Genomic DNA, 19,951 nt, shown 5'->3' with positions numbered 1-19,951 from the left:
AAAGCTCCTGTTTCCCTAAGGAGAAAATAACGGCCTGTGATCTGTTCTCTGTCCTTCAATCAGCTGGCTCTGACTCTGATCAACCTCACATAGCTGCTCATGTTTGTGTAATAGTCTCTTATAGCCTTGAATATTTTGGATGTCATTATGTTCTTGGTCATGTCAAGAGTATCGAGGGCCTGAATGTTCCTCCAGGTCAAACCAGCTACAGATTGATCCATTCTGCATGTTTTACTGCTAATGCTAAACAGGCACATTGGCTATGCGACCTAGTGTTTACTGAGAAGGTCAGGCTCGGCTTTGTGTGCCTGAGCGCCTTTGCTGGCTCATCAGAATGCAAAGACATGGATCAGACTGAGGACAGAACAGGTGGAAAGAACATAACCCACTAAAACCAACGTTAGCTTAGCTTTAGCCAAGCAAAATCTCACACCAGCAGAGTTTTTCTAAAATCTTTTAACTCTGAAAAAAACAGCATAAGGAGCTCTGCAGGGAAAAAGGCTGTGGTCTCCTCTATAGAGTGTCCTCTACCCGCTGAAGAGGGTGGCAACAGGATGAGGACACTCTTAACACACATACACACTCACACACATTCAGACTTTTGTATAGTGCACTTATGGAACCATTTACTTTTACCATTCTGCCTCACATACCCACAGGGATTTATTTAGTACTATAGTCTGTCTACATACCCCACAATGATGAGAAAAGTCCATCCTCTTTGTCTTCTGCCTGCTCCACTTTTCAGAAAATGTTTGATCAAACAGGCTGTTTGTATATTTTCCCTTCATGACATCACAAAGGGCAGTAACCCCTCCCCCTGGGGGGTGACACTCCCACAGCTTGGTGTTTGTTCTTCTATCTTAGTCTGCCTTCTCACTGTAAATAATAGGGCATTGTGGGAGAAAGCCCGAGCCCTTCCAGAGAGGGGCGTGGTCAGACACAGCTCATTTAGATTTAAAGCTACAGACACATAAACTGCCTGTTCTGAGCAGGGCTGAAATAGAGGGGCTTATTATAGACACGATCAAATGCAGGATCAGAGTGGATTTAGGACAAGAAACCTCACAGACATGTTCTAGAAAGCTCTGAGACTTATTTAAACTTAGAAAAAGAGGATAATATGTGACCTTTAAATAAACTTATTGTCACTTTAAATATCTTGTGCTTGATTCTGGATACTTTTTGTCATGCTGTTTTATCAAGTGATTCATATTTTTTTCTAAACAACTTCAGAAAAATAGATCTCATTTAAAATGTCTTTGAACTGAAGTTCATGTCATAAATTGGCTTATTTGTCAGAGAAACAGATTTTTTTTCTTCTTTTTATTAGCACAAAGAGCATCGAACAGCAGCAACATCAAAGAAAACAAGCAGCTGAAATGAAGATATGTTTGTCATTTCTGCTTGTCGAAATACTTTAATCATTAACCAGTGATTAAATAGTCCTAATTGATCAAGTCATTGATTAATTAACTCACATTTTCGTCTTCTCTACATTTATTTTGACGTAGTTCTCTTGACACACACACACACACAGACAGAGAACAAATGAAAGAACTAAATATAGAATTGCAGCTATTATTAGACATTAAAGCTGAACACAGATAAGTTACCATGAAGTTACAGCTCTTAAGTGGAAAGAAGATAGGCAACTTAACAGATGAATTAAACATGTCTGCCAAGTAATTTTCATTATAAAAACATAAAATCTAGAAAATGAGCTTTCTTACACCCTTTATCGCTGACAGTCAATCGAGGGAAGTCACAGTTAAAACAGTTAGCAAAAGACCAGCCAAGCGAGGGGCCGTCTTCAAGAAAAGGTATGCTTGCAAAGGATCACAATGATCACATTATGCAGTGATTAAAGTGCAAACATACGTTTATGAGGAGTGAAGATTAGTTTACAGGGTTGAACTGTACGGTACTATACAAGTAATAGTAATAACTTTATTTGTATGTTACTTTTTAAAAACAAAGGATTATAAAGCACTTTGACACGTGCAGAAGAAAACATGACAACGTAAAGAGCACAAATGACAACAAAAAAATTCTACCACATGACCAGTTTTCCACCTTTGTGTGTCTTTTTTCGGAATATTCACACGTACGCGCGATCACAAGACCTGCATACGGTGAGGAGCATATGGGCCGTGTGTCCTGGCTGCGCTGAATAATTAACAGTGATGCTTGTTGCCCTTCTGTCACTGTGGGACTGAATTATTCACCCTCAAGACTATTTAGAATGAAAACACACACAGTGGCATGTGGTGTGATGCAATTCATCCAATCTCTCAATCTGAGACTCAAAAGGCAAATATTGGTTCAGTGCACCGTGAGGAAATGTAATGAATATCTCTGACTCATGCAAAGGGGAACCGTGGAAGTTGGAACAATAGAGTGATACATGATGACAGCTTCAATACTGGCAGGCATAGATTGATGTGCACAAAGATACACATGCCTTTACCTGAGTGTTGTCCATGACCGGAGGAGGCAAAAAAGAAGGGAGTGAGGTCTGTCTGTGTGCACCTGCCCACCTAACATGAGGCTGCAAATAGACACCACCTGCGTGCTGCATGTGTGTACAAACATGACGCCTCTCTGCAGTCTCTCGCTCTGTTCTTTCTTCTCTTATGACTCGTTCTTTTTGTAGTCACATTTTTTAGGGTATGTGTGACTTTCAGTGTCCCCGCAACTGGAATTTCTTTGTCCACTGCACAGGATAAATAACCTGCATTCTCTCCACTGTGAATCAGCATTTGTTCCGTTGTTTCCCCTTCAGCAAGATGCTTTGGAATAAAGCCAGAGTCTGCATCCATTGAAGCAAGTTTATGAAAATGTCTTGAACAAGAGTCACAATAACAATGTTATATTGAATAATGATGTGTTCGCCAATAGTATCATTAGTCTAAAAAGGTAGTTTCTCCCCCTCCTCCCTTTTATATAGATTGCAGACAAGAGGGCTTGCCCTTTATCAAAAGACAAAATGTTAATCCACAGCAGTGATTGAGGTTTGCAATACTTGTACCTGGTGAAATGCGAGCTTCGCTCTTTTCATGCAGGAACTGAAACTGTCATCAGATACGTTGTTTTGCCTTCAATCACTGCCATCCTGTCATCTCACCCTCAAAACTGTGAACGCTTAATGTTTTGTAATATTCCTTCAAAACTACTATAAAATCTGTACTCTTAGGTACCACAATGTAAAAGAATGGTGTTAAAATAAAAGAGCCGTCTTGTGAATAGGACAGACTATAACCTCCGGAATAAAAAAATGAATTCAACAAAGCAATGCAGTTTCTCAAAGTGTCCACTTGAGGCTGTCTGCAAACACAAGCAACTCCCCATTAGGTCCAGTATTAATGTCAGTTTTTACAGCTGAATTTAATATGTTTACAGCCAGGTTCAAAACAATATTTTTTTCATCGGTTCACATTGTACAGGAGCTGGATTTGTTGTGACTGTACTGTTTAGATTTTATTGATTCTAAAAGTACATTATAATAAATGAATAAATAAATTATTTGAATAATGAGGGGTCTGGCTGTTTCGATGACAGGTGGGTGTGTTGTAGCTGCCAGGAGGCTTAAAGAGCTACCTCTGTCTGTAGTCCCTTCCCGGCCTGGGAGCCTCTGACACTAATGTTCAATCTTATCTCTATTTAAATACGTTGTAAAACAGTACACGCAATACCAACATTTTAAACTAAGATATGCTTAAAACATGTGCTATTAAAGTAGTCAACAATTTCCCATAAACATCTTCATGTTTTTTGTATATAATGTATATAATACGTGCAACATGGGTCATTCTGGTACATGTTGGCACTGGGGGCATTGCTCAGCTAGCAGAACAGCTTAGCTTTCCTGCTCAATAAAGCACTCACTGAGGAATTTACTGCCTCAATTCACTACATTTACCATCAAAACGGACTGGTTGTCCCACTAAATTGTGCTGAGAATCTCTTTAACAAATGTTATGACTTAAATACCAAGCTTTTCATAATGTTGAAAATTCACGAGCTGGATACATTTCGAACCATTAGCCTTTGTTAAATCTGTATAATTATTGAATTATTTTGTGGTACTACTAAAGACCACTTGTATTGCATAGTTTATTTATATTACATCGATCAGATCACATTATAAAACTGCTCGGTCTGTCATTAATCAGTATAATGTACCTCTACTTACGGGTGAGGCTGCAGTATGGCTCAGCTAGTCTTTGTGAAAGCTGCTGAGGGGAGCAGGTCGGTTTCATTGTGCACTTTGGGGTGATTATTGAGATGGATGGTTCAGACTGCTGCAAAACAAAACCTGCCGAGTCTATGGCAGATCCTCTACCTGCAGAGTCAAAAACACAAAAATAGTCCTGGAAGCCACAACAAGGGAAAGTCTACTTGACGCTTTCAGGGATTGTCTGTGGATGCATTTATACACAGCAGTCAGTGTTTTAAGCGTGTTTAATTTGGTATTTATCCTCACAGACAAACACATATCTATCTTTTCTTATCTCTGCCAGTTAGAGCTTCATCTCTTCACAAATTACTGGATAGAAGAGTCTTGAGGTGTGTTCAGAGCGAGCGCACGGATCCTTCTGTGACATGTTTTGACAAAGCCGCCTCAGCGCAGAATAGTGAAATAATGAGCATAGTTCATTCCCACACAAGCTTTTCCCAGCATAACCACAACACAAATACAAAGCTAGAATTACTTTTGACATCTTGGTTGTCTTTGATCTCTTAAACCCCCCCCACCCCCCCTCGCTCTCTCCCCTTTTAATTTCTTCTTCTGTCTATGTTTCTTTCTCTCCGTAGGTCGCAGTGAAGATCATCGACAAAACCCAGCTGAATCCCACCAGTCTACAGAAGGTGAGTGTGTGTTTTATGGCCTCATGGTACCACTAATGTTTTAGGTTATAGAACTCATGTCTTTTCCATTAGTCATTCCTGAGTCTTCACTGCTCTTGTGTTTTCTTTGCTCTTTGAACTCAGGATGTGCAATTTTACATCATGTAATCAGATGTAGTCCAGAGAGACCACAAGGCTTGTTTAATCTCCATCCCCCCTCCTCTCCTACTTTACTCCTGACTCGCTGTTGGTTTGTGGTCAGAGCAGCTATAAATACCCCTGCTGCCTGACTATTTGTCACTTACTTTTGTTTAGCAGTCATAACTGATTAATAATAAAGTGTTCGGGCCTTTTTCCTGATTACTGAGGTCAAATCTAGTTCTCTCTGCTCAGTCTGCTGATTAAACATACACACACATCCATGCACATATCCTCATGGTGGATAAAACCAACAGTAGACGCGATAGCATAAGCAGCATTCATCTACTCTAAGTCTGAAAATAATGGTGGTCTGCAGGGGGAAGGATTTAATTTGGTGGTCATGACACTATCGCAGCATCCCTCATCACCGCTACTCTGTAGTTTTACGAGTGTTTTGTAAATAATAAAAAAATTATATTCAATAATAAAAAAACTGCAAAGCTACTGCCACTGTGAGTCATTCTAATAATGGACCATTTAAAACCTCCACACCTACATTTACAGTTGATGTCTTGATGGATCACTTGGCCTCTGTCTCTCTGCAGACTGCCAAGGTGAAAAAAATATTGGCAAACAAGCCGTGTTAATGAAAGAATCTTAGCAACAATTACCCAACCAGTATACCTTCCATCAAGTGTGAGCAGGAATGAGAGGAGTTTAAGTATTTGGGAACCTTCAACTACAAAAAGCATTTTTTTTTTTTTTAACCACGTACATGTACAATCGTACACACCATAAAGTATTGAAAATTAGTTTCTTTCAAGTTGAAAATCTTGTCCCTTCACTTTCTACAGGCCTCTCTGATGATGATTTTAAATGGCTTGGTTAAACTTGGACCTTTGTTTTGAAAGTTCTGTATTTCATTATGTGTATAAATCATAAGACTAGTCACATGGAAGCTGTTCAGATTTGTTCACCCAGCACGAGCTTTGTGCTCAACTGACTTCTGATGGCTGCTGTGTTTGGTGTTCAAAGTTGTCAGGTGTCTGTTTCTGTGTGCGGGTGTTTGGTTCGAGCTGTCTCTAACCCTAGAGAGCCATCATTTAGCCCTGCATTCACACCTTAGAGAACCAGGGGGTGGCAGTAGGAGTCCCGGTGCGGGGTGCCCTTGAGCAAGGCACTGAATCCCTGACGTCTCTCACCGATGTCTCTCTGCCAGTGCATGTCCATAGGATCCTGTGCATGAGTATGCCTGTGTGTGTCACATGTCCAACAGAGTGAAAACACCTAATTTAAATAGAGTAAAATAACATTTAAAAATGTAATTAAATAGGCATATCCATGCTAGCAGTACGCATGTATGCTAGCTCATGCTAGCTCCTCACGATGGTGTGAATTTTGTAGCTAGAATTAACAAATGAAACTTGTTGAGGTAAATGGTTTTTCGATGAAAGGGCCTCTGACAGCTCAACATAGAGGGCTGCAGGACATTGATTGTCACAGGCTTCCTTGTTGTGTGAAGAGTCAGGCAGATGTCAGCCAATGAGATTGGCCACACCCACACATGGTGGAGAATTGGTCTTAATCAAGTGCCTGTGTTGTAAAAAAAAAGGCATAGGCAGACTCAAGTGGACACTCCTGTCCGGAGTTTAGTCTATGGGTGACAAAACCATCATACAGTATGTCATTTTAATATTTCAGACCAAATGTTAAAGACTGTCACTCAATTTGTCACCAAGGAAACCCCCACAGGCTATAATCGCCAAAGGCTTGTGGGACACATTAAATATGTTTGTTATGAGCTTAGATCCTTCAGGAATTTGTTAAACCAAGAAAACTGGCGTTACTTGTCGTGCCATTTAGTTTTCAGCATTGTCCTCCTCATCTGTAATTCACTGGGATCTTAATAGGACTCAACTGTAATTCTTCAACCAATAAGCACAAAGATGCTGTGAGAATGTCAAGCTCCCTACTCATCCAATTGGAGATAAATGTCTTTGTGTGAGCTTTCTTGTCAAACAGACTATTGTGTATCTTATAATCTGCACACCCACACCCACACACACACACACACACACACACACACACACAGTGTGAGCATTGAGAGTAAATGTGTGTGTTTGCGGCGTTAAGGTTCTGAACATAAACAGACTCCGTCCTCATCGTTATCGACTTCTGTAGGTCATGAGTAGTTACACACTTGGTGGGTCATGCTGTCCGCTGCCTGGAGATGGCTAAGGCAGACATATCATGTGAGGCTGTTGACCAATCAGGGTCTTTCTGATCAATTATTCAGTGGGCTTTTCGGGTGTCGGCTGCAATAGATTTTAGAGTGTGAATATGTACAAGTCTTCAGTAGGGGGATTGTTGGTATAATATCAAGCCTCTGCATTAAAGTTGATTTTCGCATGTGGATTCATGTCTTAGATTGAGTATGTTCTTTGTATCTGTATTCAAATGCATATGTATGTTTTGATATCCTTCCTCCTGTTCTATAGATTGCTGTAATGCTATACATAAGTGCCATCTGCAATGCAGAAGCTTGTCTTATAATGCAGCAGCCGTCTCCTGGATTGAATCGATTGTCTCATTGACTCAGAGTGTCCTGCCTTATCCTTGTAAAAGCTCTGCTATGGATGCATTAAAGGTAACATCAGCCTTTACACAGTTTTTCCTGGTTGCTCATGTGACCTCAAGTAAAAGAAAAAAACACCACTGTTGTCAGCTGTTTGAGCTCAGTCCTGGTGTTTCGGGTTTGAAGGGATTGTAGGATGTGGTTTTGGTCAACTCAATGGTTCATGTCATCACCCCTGCTAGTCGGCAGCAGCATCACTCATTGGTCAAATGATTTAATGACATTGTCTCATGTTTACCCTTGGGCCGGTCAAATGTTCTTCTAAAACTGTAACTGTCTTGTCCAGCCTCCCCTATCCAACAGGAACACGCCTAGTGCATTTGTTTAAAATGTTTTCAGGGATGCAAACTTAACAATTTATAGTTTTGATTTAAGGTCGTCATCATGTTTGGTTCTGGAGGATGAGTTGCCCTGAGTTCCTTGTGGATGTTTTCGGCAGCTCTACTGACCCTGTCCCCCCCCCCCCCCCTCCCCCCCCCCCCAAAAAAGCAGGAAATCCAACAATGACAAGATGTTTTAAGAAGACACACAACTTCTAGATGTCTGTGTTACAAATCACTCTACAAAGTAGTTCAGCATTACAGCTTCTCCAATGAGAAAAATGATCATCCACATTGTATGCTTACGTGGTTAAAGATGAATTTCTATGTCGCAGATAAGTCTTTTCTCGAGGATGATACAAACAACAGATGGGTATAATGATGACTGATTGAATGACTCATAATTTATACATGTATGATGCATGGATTGGGCATCAGAGGTGGAATGACTTTGTGCTGGAGTCTCTGTCAACCTTGTCTCCTTACTTTTCTCTGCCTTGAAATATTTTGCAGCACACAGTACAAGTCATTAGCACCATTTAAGGTTTTTTTTTTTTTCTACTTATCCTGTTTGTTTGTCAGTGTGTGTGCGACGTGACTAAGGTTGATCTGGCTGCTTCGCCGTGAACGTCTGCTCTTTCATGTTAGCCCGTCGAAATGCCACTGATCTCTCTTTCTATGGTCTCAGAGGAGCCAGGCTGCAGGCTCACCATCTGGCTCTGTAGGCACAGCCAGAGATCTGGCAGATCCTATACAGCAACACACACAAACACACACACAAGCCTTTATGACACACACAGATACCGGCAGGAGATCCTTCAGTTAATGCGAAAGGCTCCAGCTGGCAGAAACTTTTTTTTTTTTGCGTGTGTGTTTGTTTCGGACACCGTTTTGGCAAAACAACACACACATGAAGGACACATTCCTGTACTTCTAAGAGACATTAATTTATTTGCTTATATTAAACTTTGTCATTGTTGTCAAAATGTTCAATACTTCCATACTTTTCTCTACAGCATGCTTTGAAATGATAATAAATATCTCTGTTTTTTTAAGTAATGATAGTATAAAACAAGAACTGAAGCTAAAAAATGTAACATAAATGTTAATACATTTGTGATTCTTAAACATTGACAACGAATTTATGCAATTTAGATAGTGTACAGATGTTTTCCTACACTTTTTTGTGATTAAAAAAAACCAACAAATGAAGAAATCAAGTACGTTACAACATCTCAGTTTTTATCACATTGTCTTTTAGCTTATCATGGTCACATTTGTCTTTTCTTAGATTATTTGATTTTAAAAAGAGGTTAGCGGAGGCCAAAATTAGTCATGAGGTTAGAATGAAGCTCTGGTCTGTTCCTTCATGGCCCACTGGCGCTCTCTGTTGTGACTTTGTGGCGTTTTTTTTAGTGTAACAGGAAATGAGGTCAACTAAGCTTCCAAAGCAGCTCCTTAGATCGGCCACAGGAAATGCATCACATGTCATCTGTGGTCAGGGATGTTGACGTTGTCATGGTTTTTAGGCATTTTAGCCCCTAAAATAGGCCTCTTGTTTAATCCCCTCTTGCACTGAGTAAACACTGCTCTCATCCCACCGTCCCGCCGCTCTCTGGCTCTTTCTAATCTGTAAATAAGACTGATTTCTGTTCATTGTGTCCAGGGCAGCAGCGAGGAGATGTTAGATGTTTGTTTGATGGACGAGGCCTGACAGTTGTGCTGCTTTAATCTATACTGAAGGCTTTTGTGTCACACATCTGCATGTAGAAAAGGATCAATATGTTGATTTTAGAGATGATACTGTCCAATAATTACCTAATTTACATTCAAACATTGTCAACGTGCACAGTCTCGATTTGAAGACAAGCGTCAACAATTTGTCTCCATCAAGACGTTCAGACGAGATGAAACTGCTCCTTCTATATGCTCCACAATGAAAGTACACATTTTACACCTCAGTCTAACATATTTCAGAGGAACACTTCACAGTTGCTGCTTCCTGTTTGTATTTCAAGAGCCTGCACAAAGTTGAAATAACGGTCTTTGGAATACTGCTGGGTTTTTTTGTTAGTTAGTTTTTTAATTTATATTTTTTTTAGATTAGAAATGCAATGCTGGGTTTACTACAGCCTTCCACATAACACCACAAAAAACACATTTTAATCCAGATTTAAAAATATGTAGTCTGGCAGGATGTGGATCAGAGTGGGAAGGGAACAGAATAAAAGTGGATGGATGCATCTCTTGTTGATTGGTGACTTATACCTGTACTATATTTGACTATTTTCTGCCAGTTTCAAAAAGCACACTACAGGTCGTGCTCTCTTAATGGCCGTTTTTTTTTTAACATCTGTCCTGCACACACCACTCTGCATTAGCCAATGAGCCTCCAGGCTGGAGGAGCTGTGGTCTTGTTCAGAAGAGTGGAATCTGATTGGACAGGCAGCTCGGTCGTCTGCGATGAATCATAAAACAAATCAAATGTCAACTCTGCTTAGATATGGATTTATGTGTTTATGTTTCTATGTTTTCAGTTTTCTGGTTCTGCTGCCCTGGTGATGGAGACCATCATTATGAGGTTCCACGTCTTCGCAGAAGCAGCGAGTAATAGTTGACAGAGAGAGACTTGTCTTTCCATGTTGAGGTTATTTTCAGCAGCTCAAGAGTGGAGGACAGGACAGTTTGTCTAAATGTCGGTGACACTTTGGATCCATTTGTCTGCTCCTCTGTTTGTCCTTCTGTCTCTTTTGTCTTTCTTTGACAAACAGCGAGCAGGGGTTTATTTACTGATTTGTGTTATGGAGTATTATTTGTGTTATACACACAACACAGTATTATTGATGCACATGCAAACACGCACGTACGCGCTCATTGGAATGAGGAGGGCTTCCAGGATACTCAGCCTATCAATAATCTCCAAGTTGAATGAGCAGCTGTGCTGTGGTGACTGAAATAGTGCAGCCAGTTCCTGTAAGAGTTCCCAGTCTGATATCTGCTGCTCGGCTCCTTCTGCATGGGGACTCTGCTGTGATTAAGGCTAGTTTGGGAGTCTGGGTGCCCCTGGGTGGTTAGAAGTAGGTCACTGGCACAGACCACTAAGATTCAGGCGCATTGGAAACGGTGTGTTTTCATGTTGTGAGACACATTTTGTTTGTGAAGATATCCTTCTAACCGTTTCTTGTAACAGCAACCTCAATTCATTTTCCTAATTGAACATTTTAATGCAATTTAGATTGAAAAAAGGTCGTTTTGACTCCTTAGATGTGTCCTTTACTCTTTATGCTTCACTGAGACGTCCCTTTGACGTCGTAGATTTGTTAAATAGTAGGCTGGTCAGCCTCAGTGCTGACTGAATCCCTACTGACCTCTTATTGACAAGCCCTGTTTGCTGTCGTCGTTTTTCCACCGCCGTTCTCAGATTGGTTCTAATTTTTGTTTCGAAGTGGCTGCATGCGTGCTTCCCATGTGAGGGGCTTTAGGGCAATGACGTAAACCAAAGTGAGAGAGCGAGAGACCCAGACCAACAGAAAGCAGTAAGAGGCAGAGATAATGCCCCGACTCTTTAGCCCCTCACTCATTCAGGATCATAGAGAGGGTCTGTCTCGACAGATGCGTCACATATTCCTGCACAGGCTTGGGCACATGCATATCTGAGCATGAATCTCGTGTGTTTATTCTAGTGCACCGCAGGACATCTTTCTGTTATTGTGTCAGTGTGTTTCCACTCTAATTGACTTGTTTCCACGGGGAAGCTCTCAGGCCAACACAGCAGCTTATGAATATGGAGCAGGGCTTGCCACACACGAGAAGCACAAAGGAGCTGTAGATTTTTTTTTTATGGCAACAAACGTGGCAACACAACAAATTCAAACTGTGAAAGCTGCAAGAATGGCCATTTTATTATTATGTTTCTTTTGTAATCTCAACATGAAAATCTTCTGTATGTAAACACACACTCAAGACACTGCACAGAAGAACAGGTAAACGATCTTAGTGTTACATTATCTACAAAGAATCAACATTTATCCATCTGCATGAAGCCTCTTGAAACTGGAAGAGAAAAAGAGAGCTAGTCTATGATATACACGTGTATGGATACAAACTGCATTTGGTTTGTGTATGTCTCAGGTTGTCGACATTTTAGAGATGTGGACACTTTTTCATACCATATGTTTGTTGATTTTAAAAAATATATATTTTTGCAAATAAGATAATGTGCAGAAGTATGTAGATAATCAAAACATGAAATGATCCAATACTGGGTGCATAAGTTTACTATTTTAGTTGCTGTAGTATCAAACCAGGAATCAATGGTTTGAGTGTGTTTGGTATTCAAACAGCCCTGGTACGTACGGACATGAATGATGCACTCATTTGATCTCAGAGGTTGGAAATACTGAATGTGACGTCACTGTGAGTTTCAGTCTTTAGGAATCAGTTATTTTGTTGACAATGGATGGCTTTTTCTTCATACAAACTTATTTAAATGATTAAGCTCAATGTAAATTATCATAGCAGTGTTACTCCTCTGAATACTTCCCCACAACCCTTTTCTTTAGTGGTCTAGTGATGTTATAAATCTTTATAAACATTAAAAAAATATCTAACTTGAACTTAATTTTGCCAATAGAGCCACTTAAACAAGAGTAAATAGTTATTTTTGTTGACTTTCAGTGATGGGTTAATACACATTCAGTGCTTAAGTAAGGTGTTACAGCAGCATGTGGGCTACCAGCCGACAGATTAATCACTCAGCCGATAACATCACCTGAAATAGTGCATCCAGTCACTATCAGTATTGGCTCATTTTATCGCAGATAAAATCAATATTAAAATTCAGTATTACTAGATTTATTCACACTTTATTACACTAGCAGTTCTTCACCAGTAGAGGGTGCTATATGGACTACAACAGTCTCTATCCCTGTCCAGAGAGTGAAGCAGTGACGCACATATATGCCCAGTTACCTTCCACTTGATTGACCATCTGGTCTTAGTTATAATGTACATCTTTCCCACGAATGTTTCATCAGTGCATTTTAGGGATCAACGCAAAAAAATATGTGAATCTTTATTAATCTGCCTCTACAGATCGACCATAGGTCTGAGAATGATATTGGCCGATATATGGGCATCAGATTTCTTTTCCCCACAATATCGATTTTGGTATTGGCCCCAAAAATCCTATATTGGTCAGGCCCTAGTTTTTAGTGCAGGAGATTAAACCACATTAGGCTCGTGTAAAAAAAAAAAAAAACACTTGTTAGTGAGAAAAAAAAGTTTGTTTTATATCGTTTAAGTTTGGTACAATGTTTAAGCCTTATTGGCCTCTGTGAACGCTGCATGTGTGTGCTAAGTTTAATGAGACGAGAGGTGTCAGAGAGAAAGAAGAAGAGCAGCAGGCGAGCAAGTCGAGACAGAGAACAGAGGCAGGAATTAGAGAGAGAGTTAGTACCTCTGTGCTGTTGAACTAGACTTCAGCTGAGCGGCCCCACAGAGTCAGGCCTGCTCACACTGGTCTGATGGTTGTGTTTGATGACCTAGAAACATGGACTACCACTCCACTTATGTAAGACCCACAAGGACATTAGAAAAGTAGCGCACACACACATTATAATAAAGCACATTAAAAAGCATTGCAGACGACAGCCTGGTAAAAATCAGTGTTCTGTCTCAGGTAGCAGCAGATGCATAATCCCAGCTGAGTGAGTGTTGAAATGTAACACTCAAACGCAGCCTGAGCACGACTGAGAATCAGAAGAATGTAAATGATTCAACAGCACCTCTAAGTGGCAGCAAGAGCTGGCTGATGTAAACCGTCACGGCGAGGACAGAGGAGTTTAAATGATCTCAACACTCCTTGTAGAAGATAGATTGGGGGGGGTGGGGGGGGTTGTTTTTTATTTTAGGGGTACATTATAAAACTGTTAAAGATTTATCCTGTCTGCAATAATGTCCTGTCAAATTCGTCATTCTTTGTAAACTGCCGAAGAAAAGTAATAAATAAAAACTTCACTATGAATTTGCTGCTGTTTTCGATGTCCTATTAAAAAAAGATGATATTACATACCAGATGCCTGGCTGTAAGCCTTGTGTACAGCTCCTCTGCAGTGGCAGGCTGTGTCATGCTGCTGACTGGGTGTTTGAATGGCTGAGCTAGCCAGCTGGTTGGACTGCAGCATGTCAGTGGAGTTGTAATTCTGGGCCTTATCTGTTTAGGGCAGAGTCAAGTGCTTCAGTGTTACTGCACCAGTCATATTGCTTTACACAGCACAGTCGGCCCATGATCCTCAGGTCGTCTCATGTTCCCGCAGAGCGTAATCCAGCTTCAGATGGAGACTCACTTTAGTAGTTTGGAGTTAATTGTGGGACAGCTCCCTTCACGCAGCTCCATAACAAGTGCTGAATAACATTTTCTGACGACTTCTGACTCTGCTAGGGAAGTCATTCAAACGGTTTTTTGCAATAAACGTTCCTCTGTGTCTTAACAGCTCTTCAGGGAAGTCCGAATAATGAAGTTACTGAATCATCCAAATATAGGTAAGTTCGAAATCCCAGCATTGTTTTTTTGACAGCTCAACATTGATATTTAAATATATCTGGAGTAATAAAGCTACAGCAAGTTTTTCTTGAAAAAAAAAAAAAAACCAACTTAAACTAAGGGCAGAGCCAGTCTAAATTAACACTTATCTTTAGCTTGAAAATAGCATTAGCACAATAGCATTAACACAAGTAAGATTTTTTTCATAAACTTCTCTAAATAAACGAACACAGCCTTCTTTACTGCCTCTCCAATGGCAGTGTAATGAAAATGTGTCACATTTAGGATTACATTTAAATTTCATTGTTTGCTTTTCCTAAAAATGCATTTTCCAACTTTTTTATCCTTTGCTAATTACACAACAACCATGTACTATGCTACACAAGTCCTACTCTTTTATAATAAACAATATTTAAATTAGGTTGGGATGTTTTAATATAATCAGGGTCCTTTTAATCGGAGCATACTCGGCCAACACCAACTAAGACCTCCTGGTGGTTTGAAAATGTTCTTTTCTCAGTAGCAGTAATCTTTTTATCCCCTCTCTCTCTCTCTCTCTCTCTCTCTCTCTCTCTCTCTCTCTCTCTCTCTCTCTCTCTCTCTCTCTCTCTCTCTCTCTCTCTCTCTCTCTCTCTCTCTCTCTCTCTCTCTCTCTCTCTCTCTCTCTCTCTCTCTCTCTCTCTCTCTCTCTCTCTCTCTCTCTCTCTCTCTCTCTCTCTCTCTGCAGTGAAATTGTTTGAGGTGATCGAGACGGAGAAGACCCTTTATTTGGTGATGGAGTATGCCAGTGGTGGTGAGTGAAGCATTCATCCATGACACTTGGGAAACTTTTGCTTTGGTTTTGCTGCTTGTTATTCCTACAATACGGATTTTAGAGCCACTACATGTTTGTACACAGCAAAGACAACAACAAGCTGTCTTTTATGTCATACTCAAATAAAGAAATACATGTGCAGTCCTGTAAACTTCTTTCAATGTTACCTATGATGTGTATATTTAAAATAGCTGTAAGAAAGACGTGCTTCCAATCTGTGATAAAGATGAAAGTCCTGACTATGTTCAGATGAATGATTCTGTTTTCCTCGATGTACTCCAGGAGAAGTATTCGACTATCTGGTGGCTCACGGCAGAATGAAGGAGAAGGAGGCCAGGGCCAAATTCAGACAGGTGAGTCATCATCGTCGTACCTTTGTCGTCGTTCTTTTAAGGTTTTCAGGGGCAAGTCTGCATGCACCATGATCAGGCTTCGTCACCGACTGCAGAGGAAAGATGAAGCTCTGATAGCTTTGCCTGAGAAAACAGGAGATCCTTTAAGATGCCGCTCTGACACCTAGTGGTGCTACTAGAGCAGCAAGGAATCCACAGCAGTTTATAGGAGCCTAATTCATGTTGGCTTTTACTTAAAAAATGTTGAATCTGAACATTTGTCCTTTTCTTGAATTTGTTATTCAACAAAGCGGAAGCTTAACATCTTTTTAAAGCAATTCTTTGATGATGGCCATGCTGTTCTTTTTAAATCCCCTCATTGATGGTTTTGGATGACTCACTGTGTGGGCAGTTTGTGAGCCTGTGTTGTGTGTCACAGCACAGAAAGATCAACACAAAAATCCGGTGTAGGTTCTCAGTCATACAGGTTATTTTAATTACAAATAAGTTATATTTCAAGCAAATATGCCCAATATTCCCACGTTTGAGTTTATCAGGGGAGAGATTTTGCTGATTTGCTTTGTTATGTCGAACATTAATTTAAATATCGTTGTTTTGAATGATCTTATCAAGCTTAACTTATTACATTTAATAGGTTCGAACCTTTTGTGTTTGTTCTATATTTCTTGTAAATCTGTTCTTATATGGGAAGAAGTGGGGCGGCAGTAAATTCTTGATTATATTTCAGATTGTGTCGGCAGTGCAGTATTGTCATCAGAGGAGGATAGTACACAGGGATCTTAAGGTGAGGACTTAAACTCTTTATTTCTCACAAGCAGCCTATCAGTAATAGTTTGTGTGTTCTATCTTAATAAATTATAATAAAATGAAACACCTGAAAATCTCTGACCATCTCTCCCCTCCTCAGGCGGAGAACCTGTTGTTAGACGCAGATATGAACATCAAGATAGCAGACTTTGGCTTCAGTAACGAGTTCACTGTGGGCAGTAAGTTGGACACTTTTTGTGGCTCCCCACCGTACGCTGCTCCAGAACTTTTCCAGGGGAAAAAGTATGATGGACCAGAGGTGGATGTCTGGAGCCTCGGGGTCATCCTCTACACACTGGTCAGCGGATCTCTGCCCTTTGACGGACAGAACCTAAAGGTTGTATGACTGACTATGTCATCATTTGTCTTATTTCACTTATTTTTGTTGTACATCTTCTGATAAGTCACGCTTTGCTGGCAAAAAAAATATCTTGCTTTTAATAAAGTTAGATTCTTTCATCTCTCTACTGGATATTTAGTGATAACCCACTTCACATTCACAAGTTAGAGTCCTGTATCTCCAGGTATATACATGATTTCACAAAGAAAACTTTGGTGAGGTGTGTAATAGTGAGACAGTGTGATGTGGATCAAATACAGCTGAAAAGTGACTAATATGTCCTTGTAAGGAAAAGAAACTGACTTCAAATGGGAGCGCCGATAGCTTAGCGGTTATGTTGTGCCCCCATGTATAGAGGCTATAATCCTCGACCTAGCGACTTTGAGTCTAACCTCGGCCCTTTGTTTGTTTCTCCTCCCAACATCTCCTTTCTCTCCTAAGTTTTCCTAAAAGGGCCCAAAAAAAGAAAATTTGTTCATTACTTCTAAATTTGCAGAGAAAGGAAATTGAGTGAAATCTTGCAGTAGTTGGGATCGAAAAAAAATTTCATGGCGAGGCACAGTTAACATGTTTGCATATGCCGACCAGACTCTGGGTTACCATACTTGAATAACTAAATGAATATTGGAATTTCACACATCTATTGTTTGGTAGTGTTGTGGATTCATCCACACTTTTTCAATAATGAATAACTGAATATTTAATTTGGAACCATAATGAATCCAGCTGGTCAAAAAAAAGGGAAAATATATAATGGTTGGGCGGATTGGTCCGTTGGCTTTTTACAAACGGTACTAATCAATGCTTCCATATTAATAATTGATCAAATGACTGTCATTGATGTAAACAGGCTGGTTAGTGGTTTAAAATTGCAGAGGATTACCTGAGTGCTGCAAGGAAAGAGTCCATTTGTGTCTGTGTTCTGTCCGAAGCTCGACTACTTAGACTACTACACATCTGTTGGTAAAACGCTTCATAGACATCTTCATTTTAGCTTTAAGGACTCAACAGATTAGTCTGTATGTGGAACTCCTTTATTTCTGTCTTTTAGACTCTGGAGTTTGGATCAGCACTTTAGCCTACTACTGTGTTGAACAGATGGATATAATGAATGGCACTGTAGCCACATATTCATAATGTCTGAATAGATATGTTTGGTCAGGTGTTGAATGTTGTTTTTCATGAGGTTTTGTATGGGGGAAAAAAATACATAGCCTCAGCCTTAACCTGCAGATGGAATTAGTTAGCAACTAGCTTTAGATTAGGCTTAGAAGCTAAAGTGACAGACGTTCCCCTCAGAGGTTAAAATAGACAACATCAGAGTTAAAAGAAGAGTGAATGATAGAGCTACATAGTAAGTAATTAGTTTGTGAACATGTTCACCATATCAACCTCACAAAGGTATTACATTGTTTTGGCCTGTGCAACAGTTTCCTGCAAACAATACATATTGCTGTTTTTTGGTTTCTTCTTCTGTCACTCATTTCTAATTTATTGTCTGTGTATGTAGGAGCTGAGGGAGAGGGTCCTGCGGGGGAAGTACCGTATTCCTTTCTACATGTCCACAGACTGTGAAAACCTGCTGAAGAAACTACTCGTGCTCAACCCTGTCAAACGAGGCAGTTTGGAGGTATCACCATATTACCATAGTTGGAGGTGTATTTGTTTGTCATCAACCCTTGTTTTCTGTTCTTGTTTATTGTGTCATCTGACAGCACAACTGCTGATTATGTTAATTATTATTAACCTTCAGAACATGTCAGTTTACTGTATTTCTGGAAGAGAAATGGAAACATGTCTTATTATTTTTTAAAAGAAGGGACACCAAATGGTACTTTGGTTTGGATTTTAAGCCAACATAACATTTAGATTATAGCATCACAATCAGATGCATTGTACTGTCACTGCATGCTCATCATTGGGAGGGTTGTAGCTTGTTTTCCTTTGCAAACATTATTTAGTTGTCATTTGCATTCACATTCACTCTGACCAGAGTCAATAACGCCCCTGCACTCAGGACCAGGCGGAAGTTCAATAGTAAAGATTTCTCTTAATAACAATATGTTTGCACTGTTGCCTGCGCTGAACATATGATTAAAAAGATGCACAAAGACATCATCAATCTGACATCTGTGTATTTGCACTCAACTGTTGTATTGTATAATTGCAAGAATTATCTGCTATGAAAAGAGGAATGGCATTGAAGTTGAGATAACTGTGAACAATTTTACTGGACACACGTGAGCTCTAATTTGTTGTTTCTTTGTTAGCAAATCATGAAAGACCATTGGATGAATGTGGGTCACGAGGAGGAGGAGCTTAAACCTTACATCGAGCCTGAGGCGGACTTCAGTGATTCATCCAGAATAGGTAGGTGTGTGTGTGTGTGTGTGTGTGTGTGTGTGTGTGTGTGTGTGTGTGTGTGTGTGTGTGTGTGTGTTTAAAACGTGATTGCATGCAGATGTCATGCTTAATGTCATTCCTAGTATCCTGACAGTGTGATTTATGTTGACGTCTTCCCACCATCAGAGCTCATGGTGACAATGGGCTTCCCTAAAGATGAGATCACAGACTCATTACAAGGCCAGAAGTATGACGATGTCATGGCCACCTACCTGCTACTGGGCAGAAAAGCCCCAGAGGTCAGTTTGTAACATCGCTTACATCATGATGACATCACGAGAAGCAAATGCGCAATTTCTTCTGTCCATATCTCTTATCGTGCGTCTCTGTGTTTTAGTTCGAGGGGAGCGAGCCCATGACTAACAGCATCCTGGGTACACGAACTCGACCAACCAGTGACATCAACAACAGCTCAAGTATTTCCCCCGCCCATCCCAAGGTCACACGCAGCATCTCAGCCAATCAGAAGCAGCGCCGCTACAGTGATCATGGTGGGGATGATGAGGGTGGTGGTGGTGGTGGTGGTGGTGGTATCGTAGAGAAGCCAAGTAAAGTAACCTCGTTCTTCCCAGCTCTGAGAGTGCGGCTGGCTGCGTGCTGTGTAGGGGGAAGCTGCTCTTAGTCACTGAGGAGGATCAGTTCTGGTATCAGCACTGCACTGTGATTTTAAATAGCTGACACGAGTGGCCGCACATTCAGTACTTGAATTTCCCTCGGGATCAATAATGTATCCATCTATCTAT

The 19,951-nt window shown here is 40.4% G+C and overlaps 1 protein-coding gene across 4 annotated transcripts in view; it reads left to right on the top strand.

The window, feature by feature from the left end:
- The window catches only part of LOC306836466 (serine/threonine-protein kinase MARK1-like), a 29,505-nt gene that overhangs the window by 4,504 nt on the left and 5,050 nt on the right, over positions 1-19,951 (top strand). For 2 of the 4 annotated variants that reach the window (XM_079363549.1, XM_079363546.1), the window contains exons 3-12: positions 4,819-4,872; positions 14,442-14,490; positions 15,219-15,284; positions 15,588-15,658; positions 16,386-16,442; positions 16,566-16,802; positions 18,316-18,435; positions 19,076-19,175; positions 19,335-19,447; positions 19,546-19,756. In XM_079363549.1, coding sequence (XP_079219675.1) covers positions 4,819-4,872; positions 14,442-14,490; positions 15,219-15,284; positions 15,588-15,658; positions 16,386-16,442; positions 16,566-16,802; positions 18,316-18,435; positions 19,076-19,175; positions 19,335-19,447; positions 19,546-19,756 — 1,078 coding nt within the window. The remainder of the gene's footprint in view (positions 1-4,818; positions 4,873-14,441; positions 14,491-15,218; positions 15,285-15,587; positions 15,659-16,385; positions 16,443-16,565; positions 16,803-18,315; positions 18,436-19,075; positions 19,176-19,334; positions 19,448-19,545; positions 19,757-19,951) is intronic. The other 2 variants (XM_079363548.1, XM_079363547.1) reach the window with 1 other exon arrangement.

Source organism: Symphodus melops, assembly GCF_947650265.1.
Source record: "Symphodus melops genome assembly, chromosome: 15".
Lineage (NCBI taxonomy): Eukaryota > Metazoa > Chordata > Actinopteri > Labriformes > Labridae > Symphodus > Symphodus melops.
Note: the sequence above shows the minus strand (reverse complement) of the source record. Positions and strands in the feature narration are given on the sequence as shown.